General features: G+C 43.0%; 2 protein-coding genes across 12 annotated transcripts in view; one reads left to right on the top strand and one right to left on the bottom strand.

Annotated features, from left to right (window-relative positions):
- CDAN1 (codanin 1) overlaps nt 1-17,486 on the top strand; it is a 30,301-nt gene extending 12,815 nt beyond the window's left edge. The window contains exons 10-29 of one of the 5 annotated variants that reach the window (XM_077927292.1): nt 449-524; nt 801-1,009; nt 1,627-1,738; nt 2,432-2,575; nt 3,913-4,079; nt 4,846-4,927; nt 5,141-5,230; nt 5,404-5,458; nt 6,234-6,367; nt 7,196-7,299; nt 8,239-8,388; nt 8,751-8,814; nt 9,423-9,501; nt 10,440-10,600; nt 11,916-12,023; nt 12,447-12,510; nt 13,337-13,539; nt 15,294-15,401; nt 16,073-16,134; nt 16,403-16,539. In XM_077927292.1, coding sequence (XP_077783418.1) covers nt 449-524; nt 801-1,009; nt 1,627-1,738; nt 2,432-2,575; nt 3,913-4,079; nt 4,846-4,927; nt 5,141-5,230; nt 5,404-5,458; nt 6,234-6,367; nt 7,196-7,299; nt 8,239-8,388; nt 8,751-8,814; nt 9,423-9,501; nt 10,440-10,600; nt 11,916-12,023; nt 12,447-12,510; nt 13,337-13,539; nt 15,294-15,401; nt 16,073-16,087 — 2,125 coding nt within the window. In that variant the 3' untranslated portion in view covers nt 16,088-16,134; nt 16,403-16,539. Of the gene's footprint in view, nt 1-448; nt 525-800; nt 1,010-1,626; nt 1,739-2,431; nt 2,576-3,912; nt 4,080-4,845; nt 4,928-5,140; nt 5,231-5,403; nt 5,459-6,233; nt 6,368-7,195; nt 7,300-8,238; nt 8,389-8,750; nt 8,815-9,422; nt 9,502-10,439; nt 10,601-11,851; nt 12,024-12,446; nt 12,511-13,326; nt 13,540-15,293; nt 15,402-16,072; nt 16,135-16,402 lie in introns of those variants that run through there. The other 4 variants (XM_028724128.2, XR_013392577.1, XR_003705982.2 and 1 more) reach the window with 4 other exon arrangements.
- A 409-nt stretch (nt 17,487-17,895) lies between these two features.
- STARD9 (StAR related lipid transfer domain containing 9) overlaps nt 17,896-21,678 on the bottom strand; it is a 100,281-nt gene continuing 96,498 nt past the window's right edge. For all 7 annotated transcript variants that reach the window (XM_077927276.1, XM_077927287.1, XM_077927268.1 and 4 more), the window contains 2 exons: nt 21,206-21,364; nt 17,896-20,902 (listed from right to left, as the gene is read on the bottom strand). In XM_077927276.1, coding sequence (XP_077783402.1) covers nt 20,801-20,902; nt 21,206-21,364 — 261 coding nt within the window. In that variant the 3' untranslated portion in view covers nt 17,896-20,800. The remainder of the gene's footprint in view (nt 20,903-21,205; nt 21,365-21,678) is intronic.

Below are 21,678 nucleotides of genomic sequence, written 5' to 3'. Positions count from 1 at the left end.
TTTTTTTTAGTTGTTACACTAAGAAATTAATTTATTTGTTTCGATATAATGGGGTCTCAAAGACTGTAATTTAATTACCACTCTTCCCCCCCCCCCCCGCCAAAAGAGGGATAAATATTCCAAGATAAGTTGAAGATACAAATGTCTTTGAGTGCCAACACACAGGTTGCATTTAATTCTGAAAGACAAGAGTTACAAGAGAGCAGTACTGGTAATGAACATTTAGAAACCCAATTTAGCAACAAAAACTAATTCTACGTAAGCTACTTAGTTTCACAAAGGGGAGAATTCTCAGTTCACATAGAACTTTTTCAGAATAGTATTTTCATAATTATTTTTAAAACATTAAAGTCCCCCAGACATTTGCTGTCTTCTATATATCTGCATAGAGAGTAATATTTTCCTTATTTTTCTTTGTAGCACTATTAATTTGTTTCTGGTTTCACAGGGTCATGATGGCTCACCTCTCTGCTGCTTGCAACTACAGCCATTTTGCCAGGCTCTTTCAGAAGCAGCTTCTTCAGGTAAAGAAACGCTCGCTTCCCATAAGGAAAAAAAGAGTATATTTTGCAAGTAAAACTTTTCTTCAGTTCATATCTAATAGGTGAAAATACTTGTTCATTGAATGCATAATTAATTCATAATCTAATTTCCTCAGTTAGTCTGAGGTTCGTGCACCTAACAGTTTATGGTTTGGGCTGTAGAGACTGCTTGTATTCATAAACAGATTACAGAGTTAAAAGTTGGCACACTCACAAATTTGACCTCTCTTTCCCCCCGCTCCCTCCTCTATGCCATAGATGTGTAAAGGTCCAGTTGGTGGTGGTACAAGTTGGGGAGACACCCCAGACCAGGATGTCCTTAACATGCTGGGTTCCGATAATCTGAGCCGCTTGAAAAGGCTGCAAGAGAGATTCCTTGTCCCTCAGAGCATCCGAGGGCCTTGCCCACCTCCCTCCTTCCCTGGATGCCAGCAGTTCTTCAGGGACTTCATCCTCAGTGCTGGCAGGTTAGATACTTACTGCTATTTCTGTCTAGGATGTGTCTGGGTGAGTGACCCCGACTGTGTGGTGGTGGCTGGGATTCCTAAATGAACTAATGCAATGGCCTTGTTCAGTGTCACAGTAAACCATGGTTAGTTTGTGATAACCATACTAATTTTGATTTTGTGTTCTTGGTTTCTTTGGAGCGAAGCAAACCATGTCTGGACATCATGTTAAGCCAGGGATTGTGTTTCTCCTATGTGTTAGCAAGTAGGGACAAAGCAGTTGAAATCAGCACGTTCACAGTAAAGCATACATTGTTTAGTAGCTGGGTCCATAACCTAAACAGATGAGCATAAGATCATTGCAGAAAGTAAACGGTTTAGATGAAAAGGCTTTGGAAAAGAATAAGGTCTTTGCCTGGTGCTAGAATGACATTAAGTGGGCTTTACCAGGGAGTGTTTGGCAGTGTTTGCAGCAGTGCCGACTTCCAGCACGTGAGGGGTTTGGTAGGGATTAATCTGATTTTAAACTTGCATTGTAGTAACCATTCTCAAATGCTGCTGTGGTCACTTAAGAGGTTACATTCTTTGCTGAAATCAAGTTGTTCTCCTAAAGAGCTCATTATCTTTTTTTGGTTAAGTTATCAATTTAATCAGCACCTTATGGACAGCCTGAGCCTGCAAATACTTGAGCTGGATGGCCTTGCCTTGGTGGAACATGAACCCAGCGATGGAGAAGCAATGGATGAGCAGGTGTGTATTGCATAGAAACAGCCATTCACAGTAGAGCTTCAGAGGTGTCCATGTGGGTTATGATCTCTCCTACTGCTTGGAAGGAAGAATTTGGCATTCATTGGGAGTGCTACTCACTTCACACGCTGTGTGTGTCTTCCAGTTCAGGCTTGTTTGTCTTTCTTTGTCTATTTGTCTTTAATAACATCTTGCTGTTCTAGTGTGGGTCTCCTTTACTCCTCTTTTTCTTGCTCCTCCCTTCTGTCCTGCATTGTCCTCTCTGAAAAGAGGTGTCTGTCCTTCACACAGTCTTTCTCTCCTGCGATGTCCCCCCTGCCTCAACTCCTCCATCGTTGCTCCTCCAAAACCACCTGCCCCCCGTCCAAGTGGTGGTAGCTGCAGTGTAAGCCCCATCCCACTCCTTCTCCAATACAGTCCAAGTATATAGAAGACAGTAGCGTTCTCTGATGAGCCCCAGTTGTCCTAGGTAGACCTGCGACTGATACCACCATGCTGATTTGTCTCTGATTTGGATAGTCCTGTCCGTGCTGCACACCCCACAAAGTAAAAAAAATAAAAAATTATAATAATAATAGACCCACCAAAGTGGGAACATAAGGCTTAACTTATAGGTTTGTTGTGAGCATTCAAAATGTTAGGCATTGCTGCTGTTATCTGTGACTATAATATGTCTGGCCTTTCTTTTCACTGCAGGATGAAAAGAAGCGTTTTGCTGCTGTCCTTATGAGCCTCCGACTCCTGGCAAAGTTTTTTGGTTTCCTTGTCTTCCTGCCTTATCACACATCGGAACCAGCAACTGGAGACTTGCTAGAATCTGCAGTGATGTTAAGAAACCAAGTGCGTAACCAGCCACATTTACCTAATAGAAGTATTTAATTTTGTTATTATCAGAGAGATGTGCAGGCATTTCATTAGAGGAGCCTCTGGGCTCCTCCTGAGGTGGTAGATACTTGCTGTTAAAACTCCTTTCCTAGTTAAGCAACCTCCAGTATGGGGATGGATGGGGTCCTGTGGTCCTGCAGATGTTGTTGGGGAGCCACAGCTCCTGTGAGGCTGAGAGGATGCTGAGAGCTATTCAACAACATCTAGAGGGCTGCAGGTTCCCCCTGCTGTTCACTATTATTGTTTCAATGATGCTGCTTGTGTTGCTGCTATAAACTGAGGGAAGATTGAGTTACTCATGCGGTACAGCCATATGAATTAACTACACTCTTGATATGGAAGGAAGGGGAAGTGTTTCATTTATTGGTGAACACAGTTGCATCAGAAGCTTGCACGTTTGCAGAAAGCGTCCTTCTTGATGTAAACCTCTGATACAGGGATGCTCCAAACAAGTAACCCATAATGTCAATAACTAATTCACACTAATTCATTGTACAAACTACTCCTCTGGAATAGTCTCCATGGAACATTATTTGCAGTTATATTGTTTACTAGATTCATGCCTCCCCACCCGTTCACATCGAAGTCCAACACTCTTGTTGCTAAACTGCACTGGCTCTCTTGACATCAGATTGTGCTGTGTGGTTTGTCAGTGTGCTGGCTCAATGTGGAAAGTGCGAGGGGTGGTTATTATTATTTCAATTTATTACCTGCCTTTCGCTCCAGGGTCATAGGGCAGGGTACAACCATTTGAAATACAGTTTAGCCAGATGAGTGACTTAAGATTGCTGGATTTGAATAGGCTTCATGTGCCAAAATATAGTGGGTCTCTCTAAGATACTGCTCTGATACCTTTCCTTGATATGTGAAACTGATTACACCCTTGTGTCTTTCTGTCTTCCCTGCCCCACTTCCCCACAAAAACTGTTTTTTTGAGCTCGGAACTTAACAAGCTGCTCTGAGTGATGTTAGCTAAAAACACCCCACTTTCTTTGCCAAATTAAAAAGTATACAAAGGAAGATGCAACAAGACCTGAATAGTAAGCCCAGGTGCTTGTGTGCTTATGGCTTACCTCCATCTCTGCAACAGTGTTCTGTTCACACAAATTAGCCAAGGAAAGAGGTGTTCCTCTTAGTGGTGAAGGAAAGAGAACCCAAGAGAGGGACAGAAATGAAAGAGGAGTTGGATATGTTTATTTCCCTTTCCTACTTTTTGGTGTTTCCCCATGATAGTAAGTAATGTGTGCTGAAGAGGAATTAAAGTTAACATTTTCCTAATGTTTTCCCTTAAGACCCATCCTGTGCTGGATATATTGAAGCTGCTTAGGCAATCAATACAGAAACGATGCACGGTTTTGACTGTACCTTGGGTTGTAGAGTTCCTTTCCCTTATGGATCATATCGCCCCATTTCTGGACTACTATGGGAAGATATTTTCTCTCCTCTTGCAGCTGTACAGGTAAGAGGTTGGAAAGAAGTATTTGCATCTTAATTGAGATCTGCATTAAGGACCTAAATTATTGTGAGGGTAGGACATTGGCTTCTTAGTAAAGCTTTTATTGTACTCATTAACAATTTCTGGGTCTATGGAAACGACTTAAAGCTTTCTTTTACAGTATATACCAAGAAATTTATAGTACAGTTAAATATATAATTACCACAGTATAGGAACGCTCCGCTGATGACTTGAAATATATCATATTCCTCCAGCTGCAAATGTTCACATCCTTCCATTACATCTCAATATTTGCAGAAACAAATGAAGAAGTTGAAAGTCAATTTTTTCCAGTAGTGCATTTCAGTTGTGTTGTACAGTTAACCATAAACCATAGCTTACCGTAAACGAGCAGCATGCTAGTGCATTCTTCTGAATTGCTCCCATTTTGTTCCTTTGTTCATGGAGCCAGGAGCAACAAACCATGAGTCATGGCTCTTATCATGGGAGAAGCAAACCACACACATTGGTTCACATATCACGGTAAGCCAGGGTTTGTTGTATGTTGCGCCCTGGCTTCATGAATAATGGAGGGAAATAGGAACAATGTAGTAGCTTGCAGTAGCATATATCTTGTTTATGGGTTTGCTGCTGGGGCCAGAGTTTTAATATGCAAGGGAAATGAGAGAGCACAGCAAAAGAAACTTGCAAAAGGGGGAAATGCAGAGGTGGTATAACTGATAAAACCTTCGAAGTTTATTGTTCTCTATTCTCTAACCTTTTGTTACAGATACCTGCTGATTTCTGAAAATAAAGAGATGTGTTTCCTGAACAAGCTGCTGATCCTTGCCATTTTGGGATGGCTTTTTCATGTACGGATGAGTGTTTGTAACAAACATTGTACCTTTGAAAAAATGTCACAAGCCCTGCAGAAATTGTCAAGTAAAACTTTCCTTACTGTACTTTCCTTAAGTCTTTTAAGTGTTTCACCCATGTAAGCATTCATCCACTCCTGTATGTGAAGCTGAATTTTCGCTTAGCTCTGCCCTCCTTGGAGGATTAACTATTTGGGGCTTGTATTCCAGGTGCCTACTGTCCCGGGGAATCTGTTCTTTGCGGGCGAAGTGAGATCAGAAGAACTGGCAACTGACTCTGCAGCAACAGTTCAAGCTCTGGTAAACTTACGTCGATGAGTGTCGGCGGGTGTGTTTGAAAGAGAGCAACTGTCATGTTATTTGTTTAAGACACGCAAAGCCTAAGAGTGACCTGAGGAATAAAGAGAAGTCTGTGGGCTTCTGTGCACTGCTTCTGAAAGGAATCAATCTGTTGTTTGTTCTTTTCCCCTTAGGATTCTGTGCCGGTGGTGGATCAGCAGTTACTTTATACCTGCTGTCCATATCTTGGTAAGTCATTTATCAAAGTACAGTGGTACCTCGGGTTAAGTACTTAATTGGTTCCGGAGGTCCGTTCTTAACCTGAAACTATTCTTAACCTGAAGCACCACTTTAGCTAATGGGGCCTCTTGCTGCTGCCGCGCCGCCGGAGGACAATTTCTGTTCTCATCCTGAAGCAAAGTTCTTAACCCGAGGTACTATTTCTGGGTGAGCGGAATCTGTAACCTGAAGCGTATGTAACCCGAGGTACCACTGTATGTCCTGTGTCAGAAACAATATGCTGCTTGAGAAATCTGGAATCTTTCCTTTGCCTGGCACTGGAAAGAGCGTCTAGGGATAAAACATTGAGCTTCCTATTCTAAAATTGAGTTACAATTATCTTAAAAAGTTTTTTGTGTGTTTCAGTATGGCACTTAAACTGGGCCCACAGAATAGGGGGTTGTGACCTGTGGAAATACTATTTGGTGATTTGTCCTTGCTTTTCCATTCACCGTGAATAACATCCTGAACTGCTTATGATTCTGAGCTCCTACTCAAGTGTGGTTGGGATCATGGCTGCTTTTTCCTCCAGTGTTCAGTCTCATACACTTCTCTGCAATTTTCTGTCTCCAACTGTTCCTGGATTTAATTATATTTCACTCATTTCATTGTGTCTGACCTGAATAAAAGTTAGTTGGATACCACCCCTAAATTTTAAAATTGTCAATCAGATTGAATTTTAAAAACCAGAGTGTTCAGATATCTACGTGTGCCATCTTATAATCCACATATCCTTCTGCTCTAGGTGAATTGAGGAAACTGCTGTCGTCTTTTGTGTTGGGAAGCGGAGGAAAGAATGGTGGTTATGTAAGGAAAATAACTCCGACTGCTGCTGAGACCTTGGTTCCAAAGCCTCCCATCACACAGCAGAAGCTTCAGGTGAGAGGTGTTTTGGGACTGCCACTCCCATCATCCTTGACCATTGGTCATGTTGGCTTGGGATGATTAGAGCTGGAGTCCAGCAAGATCTGTAAGGCAGCAGGCTGGGGAAGGCTGGATTTTTTCAGGGAGGAATTTCTCAACTTGCACTTTGATATTTCTTTTTAGTGGAGCTGTGCAAGAAGTAGACATATACCCTATGCCACTAATTTTGTGTGAATTGCAAGCATGCAAGAGGCAATTGACCCCCAGCTAAATAAAGAAATGGGAAAGGGAATTAGGGAACAGAGTTAGGAAAAACCTGAATTTTCTGCCAAGCTTATGAAATGCTAAAGAAACTGCTTTGGTGGGTTTGTTTGTTTGTTTGTTTGTTTGTTTGTTTGTTACAATCGAGCGGTATATAAATTTCATGAAATAAATAATATGCAATCATTAAAAAGTATTTTGAGGGCAGGCCAGTCGATTGACAATTCAACATGCTCCTTTTTATATTTCTCTCTGGTTCCTTGCTCCCCATTTATGGGACATTATTTGGAAGGCATTTTTTTGATGTTTTGTTTCAAAGGTAGTGGCATTCAACTAACTTTTACTCAGAGCTGACCCATTGAAATTGATTGACTTGATTATGCCCACTCATTTCAGTGGGTCTGCCCTGAATAAAATTTAGTTGGATACCACCCTTACATTTACAAAATGCCAATCAAATAGAATAAACAACCAAAGCATTCAGATATACTTTAGGAATGGCTCGTGTTGGGGGGGGGGGGCAATGCTTCATGTAGAATGCTTTGGTTTCCTTAGGATTCTTGGTCTTCCTGTTTTTAACAGGCAGAGCTGGAACAAGCCTTCTTCCACAATCAGCCCCCATCTCTGCGGAGAACTGTAGAATTCGTGGCAGAGAGAATCGGATCCAACTGTGTCAAGCACATCAAGTAAGGGCAGGAAAGGCACCTGTAACCTGCTGGACTTCATAAATGGTCTGGTGGGGAGAATTTACGTCGAAAGATCTTTTCCCCTTGTATTAATCATATAAGCAGGCAGCTTTTAAATGATGCAAGGACATGCCTGTGGGTTTTACTGATACAGCTCTTAGTCTTGTGCATCCCTTATATTGCTGTTGTGAAATTTGTCAGTAGAGCAAATGGCAATGGTGAATTGTGAAATGTGAGAAATATTGAGAGAGATCATCAACTGGTTTTATTATTAAATGTAAGTGCTAAGCCTTCTTTGTGCTCACCTCATTACAGAAGCTCTGCAAGTCATCTGCAAGTCATTTTGGTGCCTGACAAAGACCCTTTTATTTTCCTACTCTTTTAAATCTCCAGTACATTGCTTTTAAGCTCCTTTGGGTTTGTTCTCATGTGTTGTCTTTTTTTGTAATGCTTCCCCTTCTTAATTCACTTTTAGTGTGAGTTCTGTGGCAAATGTAACACACACACACACACACACACACACACACACACACACACACACTCACTTTAGGCTCTTTTGATCAGGTTGTGCATGTGTGATTGCTGCCTGCTTATATTGTAGCTTTATCCACATATTCTCACTTATATTTTATATAAAGTTATGCCATGACCTACAGTAATAAACAATAGAAAAATGTTAAGATTGGCACACACACCATTATGTTTCTAGGTCAACAAATCCTGCTTTTTTCGATTGGCAGTGAGAAGCTTAAGAGCATCTCCCTCTTATGCACCTAGATTCACGGCAGACGCATGTTAAACCATAGTATCCACCAAACCATTAATAGAAGGCTTTCCCGCAAACCTGATTCAGGATGTAAATTCTGAACCTGTAATTTCTCAGGCTATATTTTGGTGGTTGTTTTTTAACTATTGTGCTATTACTATTGGCTTTTGCAGGGCAACTCTGGTAGCAGAGCTGGTGAAAAGAGCCAGAGTCATATTACAGGACAAAGTGAAGGCGGAAGTTGGCAATTACGACAAACTGCTGGATGAAGTGTGCTCTCAGCTGTATGAAGAAGGGGCACAGGCTCTTATTCAAGGCAAAGAGTAAGGAACAACAGCTGGGTGACATAATATATCTTCCCTTGTGGTCATGCTGCTGTCCTGGGCTGCCACATTGAGACTGCACCCAGTATGTGGTCACTTCACTTCTCACCTTGGTATCAGCCAGGATAACTACTGGCAGATTGGCTCAGTTTCCCCTCTGGCTTTCAGGTGTAGGTACCCAACTTTAGAGGGAGCTGAGTAGGAAACTGTTCTGCTTGCAGTTACTCCCAGCAATTTGAATCCATTTGAATTCATATTTGGGCTGCATCCCTGGGGGGACTAAAAATACAGATTTTCTAATATCATGTCTTACATATAATGTTTCAGGCGGTGCTTTTTATAATGCCTATGTACATCTACAGATTTTGCAGGAAGAAGGCCCCTGAGGCTGTGAAAATCTTGTTGCCAGAAGAGACATCTGCAGCTGTATGTATATTTTAGGATACTTGTCCTTTTCCCCCCTGATGCTTTCTTTTTGCTTTTTCTACATTGGAAAATTGTGCTTTTTTTTTTTGACATGATGACTTAAAAATGGCCAGAAGCCAAAAACTTCTGAACCTCGTGATCATCTAAAATAGCCAGGCCTTTTTGCTAAAACGAACAAGCATTTGAAACATTAAAGCTGTTTCTAAAATCTCAACATCCTCATTCAGTCAGTCACGTTAAAAGGAGGTGTGACAGTTCTTAGCTCTTAAGGCCCAAGTAATGCTTCCCTGCATTTTTTCCAGCTACAAAATAAAATGTTCCAATTGCCATATTGGGCCGTTCAAGGAACAGTTGCTTTATATTCCTCTTAATCAACATTTTAGCGGCAGTTGAAGGAGCTGAAGCCAATCCCCATTTATCGTTTCAGCAGGATGGTGAGAGACCAAAATCAGTCCCTCAATTTTCATCTGAGGCTAATTTTCCATCTGATTTCTTGTGCTTGCTGCAGCTTTGTATTGATTTGTTGTGACTGTTGTTGAAGGTGTATTCACAGCCTTGAATGTAATCAGTGGAAATAACTATAAATCTCACCTGCTCTTCCACCCAAGGTTTTGAGCTGTGCATCAAATATTGCGGTGGGACTAGCTACCGAGAAGGCCTGCACTTGGCTCACCACCAACATCACAGGTAGGCTTTTGCACTGTTTCTATGTGCTTTACCCCTAGGTGCCATTTGTTGGCTGTGGCGAAAAAGACCTTTCCCAGTATAAGCGGGTGTGCCAACTGCGTCTGTTTCTGAAAGAGGCAGATCTATGGTTCCCAGTTATCTTAAGTACTTTGGACCTCGTTTTTCAAAAGCCAAGCCATGGACCCTCTACTTTTGAAAATGTTTTGTTGTGTGAATGGTGCTACCATACCCTCCAACGTGTCCCAGCACAAAATTGGGATGTGCATCTTCCGGCCATGCTCCTGCATGAGTCATGTGACCTGTGTGAATGCCCCCCCCCCCCGTGGGATGTCCCACACAGCTGATGGGTACATGCCACAGACCCCCTGGGTGGGTATCAGCATGCGACCGAAGGTCTACAGACCACCAAATGGGAAACATTGCTTTAGATACATCACATATGAGCTACTGCAACACACTGCATGGGGCTGCCTCTGAAAAGCGCCTGGGAACTTGTTCAAAGTGTGGCAGCGAGGATGCTAACTGGAGCTGGGGGTGGGGAGCATGTTACTCCACTACTGAAACCACTTCATTGGCTCCATGGGTGTTTCCAGGCCCAATTCAGAACTCTTGCGAGAGGGGTCAGTCTCTCACCGGCAGCCTGCTGGCAGGGGAGTGAATGAGAAGCAGGTAATATTAACAACTGAAACAAGTGGCCCTATTTTGCTGCCTTCCAGCCCCTGACAGATTACCCCTGAGGATAACCCAGAAAGGCTGCCCTCTCTTGTTCAGGTTATGCTGCTTGAACTTTGCAGAGGTGAACTGTCATATGAGTGCTGATATAAAAGGAGGAACCACATAAGGCTGGTGCGGGGAGGTGGCTCTGTATTATGTAATGGGTGTCCAGTTTTCAGTGTCCAGGGTGTGAAAGCGAGTGTATGTTTTGGTTCCTTTTACAGCCTTGATTAAGAGAGAAGTGAAGGCCACGTTCAGCCGCATGCTGAAAACGCAGGCGCTTTCTCTGCCTAGTACTAGCGAAGCTGTGCAGAAAAAGAAGGGGTGCTCCCCAGACTGTCAGCATCAGGCTGCATTCCCCTCGCAGATCATAAACGAAATCAAGGTATGAATCCGCTGCTCTCTCCTCTTAACCTGTGTTGTTATTTTGGCTATTTATTAACAATATTTATATGCTTCCCAATGTCAAAATTCTCTGGGTGGTTTACAGTAACAATAAAATTGTGAAATAAACAAAGCAATACAGCTTAGAAATTAAATAAACAGATTTTAGATAAAAATAAAAAGGTTTTCACTTGGCACCAAAAAAGTTGCAGAGTCAGGCAGGCTAGGCGAGCCTCTGAAGTGAGAGCATTCACCAACTGGGGTGTCACCACCCAAAAGGCCCTCTCCCCAGCAGCTGCCTGTGACACCTTTGTGGGTGCAGACAAAGCAGGGCCTCCAAAGATCATCTGTGGGCCTGGGAGGGGATCCTTTTGTAGGTCATGGTAGGGAAGTTCCAGCCATTTTCCTCAGAGGATGAAACAGGTGTGGGGGTTTCATCTGAAAGTCCTTTGCAAAAACCTTCAAAGGAGCTGCCACCCCACCTTTAAAGGAGAATGGAGGTGGCTGCCAGGGCAAAGCAGCTTTGAAGCTGCAACAGGTTCCCAGCTGGCTGTTGGGTACTTGGAAACCCCACACGTTTTGAGAGTTGGGTGGTTGCTGCCTGCCTGTCAATCATGTGATGTCATTGGTAATGCCACGTGACTTAACAGGTAGGTGGCACCACCCAATTTGGCTTGTAAGGCTCCAGTCCTGATAAGGATCCAGTCTATGGAGGTTCTGCTTTAGGTAACTTGCTCCCATTAGTACCGTATTTTTCGTCCTATAGGGCGCACCGGCCCATAGGACACACCTCGGGTTTTTTTGAGGGGGAAATGAGGGCGCCCCGTGCTTCGGGCTGCAGGCTGCTGCCCGCAAGCCTTGTGAGCCCGCGGGAACTCCCGCCGGGCTTGCAAGGCTTGCGGATAGCTTCCTGAAGCCTGGAGAGCGAGAGGGGTCGGTGCGCACCGATGCCTCTCGCTCTCCAGGCTTCAGCGAAAGCCTGCATTCGCCCCATAGGACGCACACACATTTCCCCTTCATTTTTGGAGGGGAAAAAGTGCGTCTTATGGGGCGAAAAATACGGTAATTCATTTGATGACGAAAGCTACCACTCTCCCACCCAAAGCTTTTACCATGTGACATATTTCTAAGCATCCTTGTCTACAAGGAGGCTTATTTGATGGGGAAATGGGTGGGATAGCCCAGCCCTGTGCTGCCTTCCTTGCCCTTTCCCAGGCTTCACTGTGATATTTTGTCTTTTCTATATGGTTAGCAGAGCTCTCTAGGATTCCAGAACATATACGTGCATTCTGAGTCACAAATGCTGTTATATCTAGGATGTGCTGTGCCTTGCTGTCGGCCCAAGGAATGAGGATGAAGCAATCCAGTTTGTCGATTTGGAAAATTTGTTGGGAAGGTTGAGCCAGACCCTTGGATGCAGAAAGGTAGACATGAGTGCATTACTTGCAGAATTATTTCTGACGTAGCCTTTTATCGGCAGTGGAGATGGAGATGGAGAGGGAGAGAGAGAGAGAGAGAGAGAGAGAGAGAGGCGGGTGGAGGAGCAGTGTAGATATATGTACTAGGTTCAGCAGTTGTTTTCACTTTTCTTAATTAACTGATGGTTTATGTGTATGCGAGAGAATTTCTAAATTAAACTGCTCTCCTAAGGTTTACTTGTTAGGGAATTAGACTCAAACCCCCTGCTGGCCTGTATATAAAGCTATAGCTGTGCATGTCTTCGTAATTGCTTGCAATACTTGAATACTCAAAATGCAAAGTGTTTGATAAGACAGCAGCCTCAGATACATTCTCTGTACCTGTGAAAGCATTTCTTCGTAGTCAGTTTTCAACTTTGTGTTTTTCAGTTCATATGCCCAGCGTCAGAGCAGCAACTGGCCAAGTGCACAGTAGAGCTGGCTTCCCTTCTAGGTAAGAGCTGTAATTCTTATCCCTGTTCCTCTTCCCTTCGATCTTAACTAGACCATCTCATTTTGGAGGAGTGGCTGTCCTGAATGGTATCAAACCGTCAAGGCTTGCTTGCTTATGTATTTATTTTCTATACCCCTCTATCCGAGAATCATCTGGTTTACAATATAAAAACACAAAAGTACAGTCATACCTCGGGTTACAGACGCTTCAGGTTGCACGATTTTGGGTTGCGCACCGGAACGGGTTACTTCCAGGTTTTGGCGCATGCACAGAAGCACTAAATCACACTTTGCGCATAAGCGCCGAATTTTAGCCCGCGCGTGCGCACACGGGGTGCTGCAGGTTGCGAACACTGCGGGTTGCGAATGTGCTTCCTGCATGGATCACGTTCGCAACTTGAGCGTCCACTGTACTACAGTAATAAACTATAAGTATAGTCAGACCATAGATTGTTTAAATAGCAACAAAGGCACCAGTTGAGCGTCCCTGGAGAGAGCATTCCACAAATGGGAAGCCACCAGAGAAAAGGCCTATGTTGCCACCCTCTGGACCTCTCATGGATGAGGCGCACGAAGAAGGGCCTCAGATGATGATCGCTTGGTCCAGGCATGATCCCACAGTAGTATTTGGGGAAGCTGAGTTCATTTGTTAGCTGTGAAGGCCTCCTAAACCGAGTGGGCTCACCCCATACCCTGGAGGTTCCTGAAGCCCTTCTCCTCTTGCGTGGATGGAAAGAGTTGCCTCCATCATGGTATGATGTCGCTTTTTCAGAATTAAAAATAACTCACATGAGTAAGTCCAGCATTTCTATCTCAGTTGCTTCTAGTTTCAGATTGTGTTCCTATCCATGGGCTGACCTTCCCAGCCCCAAAGAAGCCGGAGCAGCAGCAAGCAAAGAACCGCTTCATCTCTAGCCTTCTGAAGTCCCTGCTCTCCATCTGGAAAGAAGACTTTGAGGCACCTGTGCCCTTGCAGCTGATCTTCAGTAGGAAAAATGCTGCCTACCTCGCGGAAAACAAACAGGACAAGGTGGGGGGCTTCCGAGTGCTTTCAAAGCCACTTGCTAAACCTCCTTGTGCTCCTTACGTTTGGCAAAATCCTACATAAGATTGGGGAATGCTTGGCTTTCACTGTTCAGTGAAAGAGGAAAGTTGTCACAAACTATTTCTGCAAAGGTGCCAGTGAGAGATATAGGTAAAAGTATGTGGAAACGTGGGTGGCGCTGTGGTCTAAACCACAGAGCCTAGGGCTTGCCTCCTGTTGTTCAGTCCCTGCTCCTGCCCACCTAGCAGTTCGAAAGCACGTCAAAGTGCAAGTAGATAAATAGGTACCGCTCCAGCAGGAAGGTAAACTGCATTTCCGTGCGCTGCTCTAGTTCACCAGAAGTGGCTTAGTCATGCTGGCCACATGACCTGGAAGCTGTACACCGGCTCCCTCGGCCAATAAAGCAAGATGAGCGCCGCAACCCCAGAGTTGTTTGCGACTAGACTTAGCGGTCGGGGTCCCTTTACCTTTACCTTATGTGGAAATAAGTATTTTGTTCAGGGATTGCCAAGCTGGCACCAGTGAAGGCTTCTTGGCCACCAGGTTGACAACCCTTGTGAGTTTATTGACTTTCTTTTTTTGTGTGGGGACGGGGACTGGTAGACACTTACTTTGCTTGGGAGGGGCGTGACAAACATCCACATTTCCGATGGGTGCTGGGTTAGCGTGGTCACTATTTAGAGTTAATTTCTCCCTATATTCCCACAGCAGAGGTCTTATAGCAGTAACTCTTTGCGGTAGTGTTCTTATTTACCGGCAGCAAGATGTTACAAGGATGAAGCACTTTTAAAACAAAGCAGGAATGTTATTTGGTTACACTCAAAAGCTTTGTGGTTACTGTTGCAAGGCACAATACTTGGTTTCAAATAGACATTCTTAATAGAGATGTTCAATAACTGTCTTAATGCTGTAATCCTGTTACTGGTTAATGTAAGTTCTTTGTAGGACAGCTGTTGGTTTACGCTATCCCTAAAACCTATCCAGCCCCTCCTGAAGTCCTAGCCTTTTCTTCACTTAGGTAGATTTTAAATCATATGGCTGTACTGTTATATCCTGCCCTGGGAGTTTACAGTGAACAGCAGGTAAGAAATCCTGTAATAAATAAATATAAATAAATGGACAAACTGAGGTGGTGATATAAGGAATGGAGACCAGCTGTGCCGGAGAAATTACGCTTAGGTGACCCTGCCTCCCTATGTATGTATGTTCTGCCTCTTCCATCTTTCTGTGCCTAGTCCCAGGAAGTTTCAGAATTCTCAGGAGTTTATGCTGGGAGCATGATATACCTGCAGGCTTTTAGATGAACTTGTTATTGGTGGAACACTTTATTCCTTCCAAAGGTCAACACACATAACCAATTAGTAGCGTTCCCATCTAGGGAAAAAGCATAGGATCTAATTTGGAACTTTTGGCTAGCGGGAGAAACAGCTGCAGGCTTCCGTGCAAGACAGCTTCCTGGCGTTTGTGCCTTGCCAGCTGGGTTCGTTCTTGTCCTGCCCCTTCCAAACCATCAATTGGCAAATGCGATTAGGCAGTGTGCCTTTCTGGTGTGAAATCGCCCTCACAATTTTGGGTAGGAGAGATGTGGCTTTTCTTTCTTAGCCTTGTGCCTGGTGTATGATTTCATGCAACTGTTTCCTTGATGTATCAGGCAGTATTTTCATTTAAGCAGGATTTTAATCACAAGGAAGTTCATTGGCATATTACTTAGAGGCCCTGATGCTCCGTTTCTTTTGCAGTGGGATTTGTTCTTGTTCATGCTTCGTGGTCTTGTTGAGCATGGATTAATGGCAGATACGGAGATACAGTGCTGTTTGCATGACCTCCAGAAACTGCCTTGGCCTTCAGTAAGTATGCCCATTTCAGGTTTTGGGGGGTTTAGAGCACAGTTAACACACAAAACACTTTACTTCTTGTTTCCCTTATGCTGGCTGTGATAGCTACAGACTGATCTCATGTAACTCCTTGCTGATTAAGTGACGTATCAGTTTGTTTCTTGGGCTAAATCCAAGTTGCTGGCTTTGACTGTTTAAAACCCTAAACCAGGTGTTGCTGGATTTCTGCTTCAATGAGCCGCAGCCAGTATGGCAAATAGTTAGGGATGAAAGGAGTTGTAGTTCAACATCTGGCGAGCCACAGGTTCTCCACCCATGTCCCCAAACACCTGGTTTCAGGATGGTTTATAGGACCATCGCTTTGGATTCTACCACCATATGTAGTGAGGGCATCCTCCAGAAATAGGTGCCATCATGGAAAGATCTACCTTCTAGCAATCCCTCTCAGGATCTGCCAGGTCCACTATTGCAATCTTCATGTGGATAGCGAAAGACTTCTTGAGCAGACTTGGCATTTAGTTTTTCCTGTATATTTAAAACAGTCTACATCTCTCTGCTTGTCAGCTCATTGTAGTATTTTAATTATTTGTATAAACCACTTTGCAGTTGAAAGGCAGCCCATACATTTTAATTGAAAATACTGTCTCACCTCAGCCTACATAAAAGTTTCTAATTTTTTCCAGTTCCCATGGAACTAGAAATTAAGAGGAACAAACTGATGTAAAGGCACAGGAACCACACCAAAGTAAGTGTGCTGTATGATGCTGCTGATTTATTTATTTAGAAAGCAATTGTGCTGTACTTCAGTGAAAGCCCTCCAAGTACAGTAAGGTAAAAAAAGCAGTCAGTATAAATGACTAAAAGAATACAGCAGCAGCAGCAGCAGCAGCAGCAGCAGCAGCAGCAGCAATAGCACTTATGGACAGTGTTAATAGGACAGCTTGCAAGCATAGTGATTAGCTCTGCATATTCCCCTGCACTAATTCAAATTTTATTCTGCATTTTTTCCACAGGACTTCTCCAAGGAACTAGAAGCACTGTTACGAATATTTATTTCTGAGGAGTACACTGCAGAACCAAAGACCCTGCCTTGTGAATTGGTGGGGCAATCTAGAGGCCCCGTAGCAGCACAAAGCTAGCACAGACATGCTTAAAAGCTGCTGAAATCATTCACTTCCTGGCTCTGGTTGCGCTTGGGCATTACTGTGGACCTCCTTGGTCTTCTGCAAATAATGCCCAGATGTTTCAAGGGGAGCACAGTGTCCAAGAGGAGCCATTTTAAGCACCTTAATCGGAATTGCAGGAACAAGTCAATGTTTCTGCGTGTGACAGCATATAGGGTTTAGGCCTAGAGCAGCAATGGGGTTCCCGTGGGATGTTGGACTTCAGCTTTCGTTAGGCCCAGCCAGCATGGTCAGTTGTCAGGGATGATGGGAGTCCAGCAGCAGCTGGAGACCAGAGGCTCATTCCTGTTCTAGAGTGTTGGAAGAGCCTGGAATCTGAACAGATGTATAATAGACTCCTAGGTGTCTGAGGATTCTTACTTGGGAAATTCTCAGTTCTAGTAATGTTCATGTGTGGCCTTTGGGGCAGAACTCGTAATGTAAGACTTCTATTTATCAAGAACTCAAGTTTGAAAAATTTTAAATCCTTTACTCCTTTTAAAAGGTCAAATCATGTCTTAAAATACAACAATTTCCCAAGCATTGGCTTGTGGGTTTTTTAATGAGTGTTTGCTCATAAAGTAGATTTTAGTACAGTATATGGTTTTTTAAATAATAATAATGAAGGAAGGTTTTCTTTTATTAGAGAAACAGCTTTAAGTGGCAGCATTTAATGAAATATTTCCCCTTTTTGATAGAATGCTTTGAAGAACTGCAGAGTTGGAAACTCTGGCATTCCAGCATGTTTTAAAAGACAATCCTTTCTTGGGTGTGCTCTATAACTCTGTAGACTTACCTATAAAAACGGACATTTCCTGTGAGCTGTAGCCCCTCTTCTCCCCTTCCTTTATTCTTGCACCACATACTTTTTCTTCAGGAGTCCTGCTTGTCTTTTACTTTATTAAAAAGTAATAAAATGATTGTATATGCCCCACTTATTCATTCTTTATCCTTTGTATAACCACCAGCAAATTTCCCGAATCATCTAGATGTGGGTATCGCTCACTATAACAAAATCTTCAATTTAGGCTACTTGAATGTTACTGATTTTGATCCAAGGAAGAGATTTGTGGAAGGGTGCCAGTAGCTAAACCATTAACATTATGCTGTTGCAATAGTTCCATAACTGCCATTTTATGTAGTGGTGGACAGACAAGACTCGCAGCATTTATCTTCTACATTACCTCTTTTTTGCTGCTCCTAATATATTAACAAAGTCTGGAACAAGGCAAACAGGAAAACTGATGAAAGAGATTGGGGGGGGGGCAAGCTTAGCAACATCTCTTGATGCATAGCCTAGTCAAAATAGGCAGGGGAATAATGGAGCTTTTCTGTCATTTCCATATATAGAAAATTATTTTTATTGTGAGGATATGAAAATAGCAATCTTGGTTAAAAGCAGATATGGGCTAAAGATATGGTACAGTAACTGAGTATATTTCCCCCCACATTCAATAGAAGATTTCACAGAAAATAGTTTTGCCTCACTTTAAGACTATTCTCATTCTAGGCATTCACAGGTACCATAGTGTTATAGTTGCAAAAGAAACCAGTTATTATATAAATAGTACTGTTGAAGTATCAAGTATTTCTAAAAAGCATACATTAATCGAATACCTGGAAAAATAATAATTAGCTTCAGCATATAAAACCATATATAAATAACTTAATTTGTAAACATAGAAAAACAACTGTGTGCAATTATAAAAATAAACATCTGATGCACTGTACAATAAGACATTATCCTTCAATAGGCACCATCTGTGTTGAGAATAGAGTCCATCTTAGATGTTGTTCCTGCTAAAGCTGTTTGGTTCGTTAACAGAGTGCCATGTCCAAAAAAAATTAAAAAGAAACAAACTAATGTAGCAAATACTTGGCCAGTGATTGGAAATATCTCCTAAAATAGGTGATTGCTGGTACTGTGGGCAATTTACAGAATACCTCCCCCCCCCCCCCCAAATAATAATTATAGGCAAGACTACGCTGGTGTTCTTGATTCTGCAAATCATTTCCAGTTTCAATTGCCTCACAGGATTTCCGTTAATACTGTATTTGGCATATTTCACCAAACTTTTTTTTTACCAAATAGAATTTCTGTGCTTTTATTTTTTGATAACTGTAATAGCATCATCGATGCTGACAGAAGGGTTAACGATCCTATCCCTGTTTATTCTGAAGCAAACCCTATTAGAGTCAACATAAATGTCTTGAAGTAGCTGCATTGGATTACAGCTTCAGTTGTGGCGCTAAGAGCTCTTCTGCACAACCAGCAGCTAAATGAGACTTGTGAAATTACTGAAATTTGAAGCAGAGTACCACCCCCATTTTTAGAAAACACACGAGTGCTAGGCTCTAGGCTCCAGGCAGCACCATCCCAGAACACAAGGCACGCCTACAAATCAGGGCAGGAAGGGGAGTGTCCCTCTTCCCCACACTTCTGCCACAACAGGAAGGAGTTAAAGAAACATGGTGGCGCTGGTACACAACTACTTGGGATTACTATATAGCAGTTATCAAGCTTACTTATTAAGCTCACATACCAACAATGTATGCAAACAGCCTTAGTCTTTGCCTCGTTTCCATTGTGAGAAACAAGAGGTTCACTTCATTAGCTAGAGAAGTATTGCAGCAAAGGGAAGAAAGCTCATGGTCAGGTTATATCTCCTGTTACTCACATGGAATGCTGCAAACAAGTTCCGAGCAGTGGAAAGTTCTAAGAAAACTGCTCAAGAAGCAAGTTCCTAATGGACAAGAAGCAGGCTGGCAGAAAATGATGCAGTAGCTATAATACGATGCCATTGTACTACTTGCTTGCTAGGAGTCTTATTTTAAGAAACAACCTGAATCAAGTTGTCTACACCTTCACATGAAGAAAACATGCTTTTGGACACTATAGTGGGGAGTTGGGAAAGAGAATGCTGATGCTATTCCTTCACTATGAACAATTGGAGTGGAACAAATCATAACGTGATTTATTTGATATAATTGGGTTTGATGGGTTACTGCAGACAAGACGTTGAGCAGCAGAAAGTGCAGTTATGTAATAAAGAGGAAGGAGTCATGGGGAATACCGATAAGCATGGTGGAGCTGGGAGCAGAGCAAGATAAACTCTTGCTCAGGCCTGTACAGAGGGGGCAGGCAGCTAGGTACACTCGCCCTGGTCCTCGGAGGGCTAAGTCAGCCAGGGAGCCCCACCAGGGACTGCTGGCTTTTGTTTGAGTTTATCACTTTATGCTTTCCCACCCCCAGGCCTCAGACAAGCTCTGCATGGGCTTGCTTCCACTGACCCCTAAAATCAAATTCATCTTGGTAGGGTAAGCATCTTAGTGAATTTACCCTGCTCTGAGCTTATCTTCACAATAATTTAACCTGCTGCTGATACAGAGATTTGATGAGTTTTTAATCTAATGGCTTCACTAGATAATGTGTAAGAAGCTTCAATTCATAAGTATAGAGCAGTTGCTGCTCTACAGTAGACTAGTCCCTGTTCTTGTGTTGAGCTGTCGGTTTCGTGTGGCTCAACCCCTTAGGCTTGTGGCGCAGTGATTCTGTAGTAGAACAGTGTGTCTCTTCCTGAGTTATGGTTCTGACTGAGGGCAAATGGTGACCACAAGACCTATCAAACCACCCACTCTTCTTGTTTAACGCCTGGAACTTGGTATACCCTCACTTCCCCTGGACAGGACTGGAAAGTTATCCTATCAGTAAGCTGACATTGTTCAGTGATTAATACAATGCATTCTTCATTCACAAGTACCCTTTTGTTCAGGCACTCTGCAAAGGACATTACAGTAGTTTTGCTTCAGTGGTGAAGTGCTCCTTTAAAATAAACGTTTCACTAAGTTTCAAGTTTTTTTTTACATGGCTTACAGCATCAGCAGTCTTCCAATAGTCTGAATGAAGAAAGTTTTCAACTGAAAACTGCTAGTGGTTACAACCAGGCTTTCGCCTACCAATGTTGGTAGTTTGCAAAAGGAACACGTTTCGCTTGGCCATTGTTTCTGTTGAAGTTGCATTTCTCTAAAAGGCTGAACAGGAAAACTCAGCCGAACGACAGATGCTTCATTAAGGTTCGGTCTCTGATTGCCATATCGAAAGCAGGTGCTCCTTAGTGGTTTTGTGTTGTGCAGTGAGCTTTCCTAGGATTTCTTTTGTCCTCCCATTTTTGAGTTATCTAGAAAACAAGTTCTGGCATTGCTGGTATCTTACATTTTGAGTTTGTGGACCATGTATACCACACATACCTAACCAGCCAGAAAGTGGCCAAGCCTAGCAATCACCAAAGGCTGTCGCTTGGCAATGGAGCTCAGAAGCCTTGCAGGGATGGCTGGGGCACCAAGGTCAACCTGGAGCAGCAATAAAAGAAAGCTTTGTCAGTAAGCGTTGAGAGTCCATTTCAAGCGCTTCTGTAGAAACATGCCAAATTGTATCCTCTGCAGTGAGATGGGGGAGGCTAGCTGAAGGAGGTTGCATTTGTCAGGCAGGTAGAAACTGGATCAGTAGAAGCCCCCTTCACATGTTCCAACAAATGTGTTAAATGATAAACAGCTGCTACATGCATGAGCTTCCCACTTCCAGAACACAATCATCCTTCATTAGGTTCCCAAGCCTGCTAAACTTCTAGTTTCTAGATCTGCACAGACACTTACCTGTACCATGTAGATAACTTTAGTGATATCTTTTCCATTCACCATATCAGGCTCTAATATCCAAGCACTGGGCAAAATCTCCCCTCGTACCATATCTTTACAGGGACGAGGCATCGACTCTTCATACACAGATTGAATGGCCAGGATGCACACATTCTCCTGGATACAAAGAAATCAGAATAAAAAGCTACCCTGAGAAAAACCAGTAGGCGCAAGTGTGGAGTTTCTCTTCCTGGCTGTTAGTTCCTTTCTTCTGTTAGTTAGGGTGCTAGACTTCACATAGTTCAGCTGCTTTTGTTAACAGGAAAGAACGGTTCATCACAATCAGTCTGATTTGAGTCACTGGATTTGTGTCCAACCATCCATGTGTAGCATGGGATCCAAAATTGTAATTATTGGTGAAATTTATGGAATCACCTATCAACAGATAAACCAAAACCCATAACATAGCAAAAAATAATAAGTCCCCAAAC

Source organism: Podarcis muralis, chromosome 1, assembly GCF_964188315.1.
Source record: "Podarcis muralis chromosome 1, rPodMur119.hap1.1, whole genome shotgun sequence".
In the NCBI taxonomy this organism is placed as follows: Eukaryota; Metazoa; Chordata; class Lepidosauria; order Squamata; family Lacertidae; genus Podarcis; species Podarcis muralis.
The sequence above is the reverse complement of the archived record's forward strand: the minus strand, read 5'-3'. Positions and strand labels throughout refer to the sequence as shown.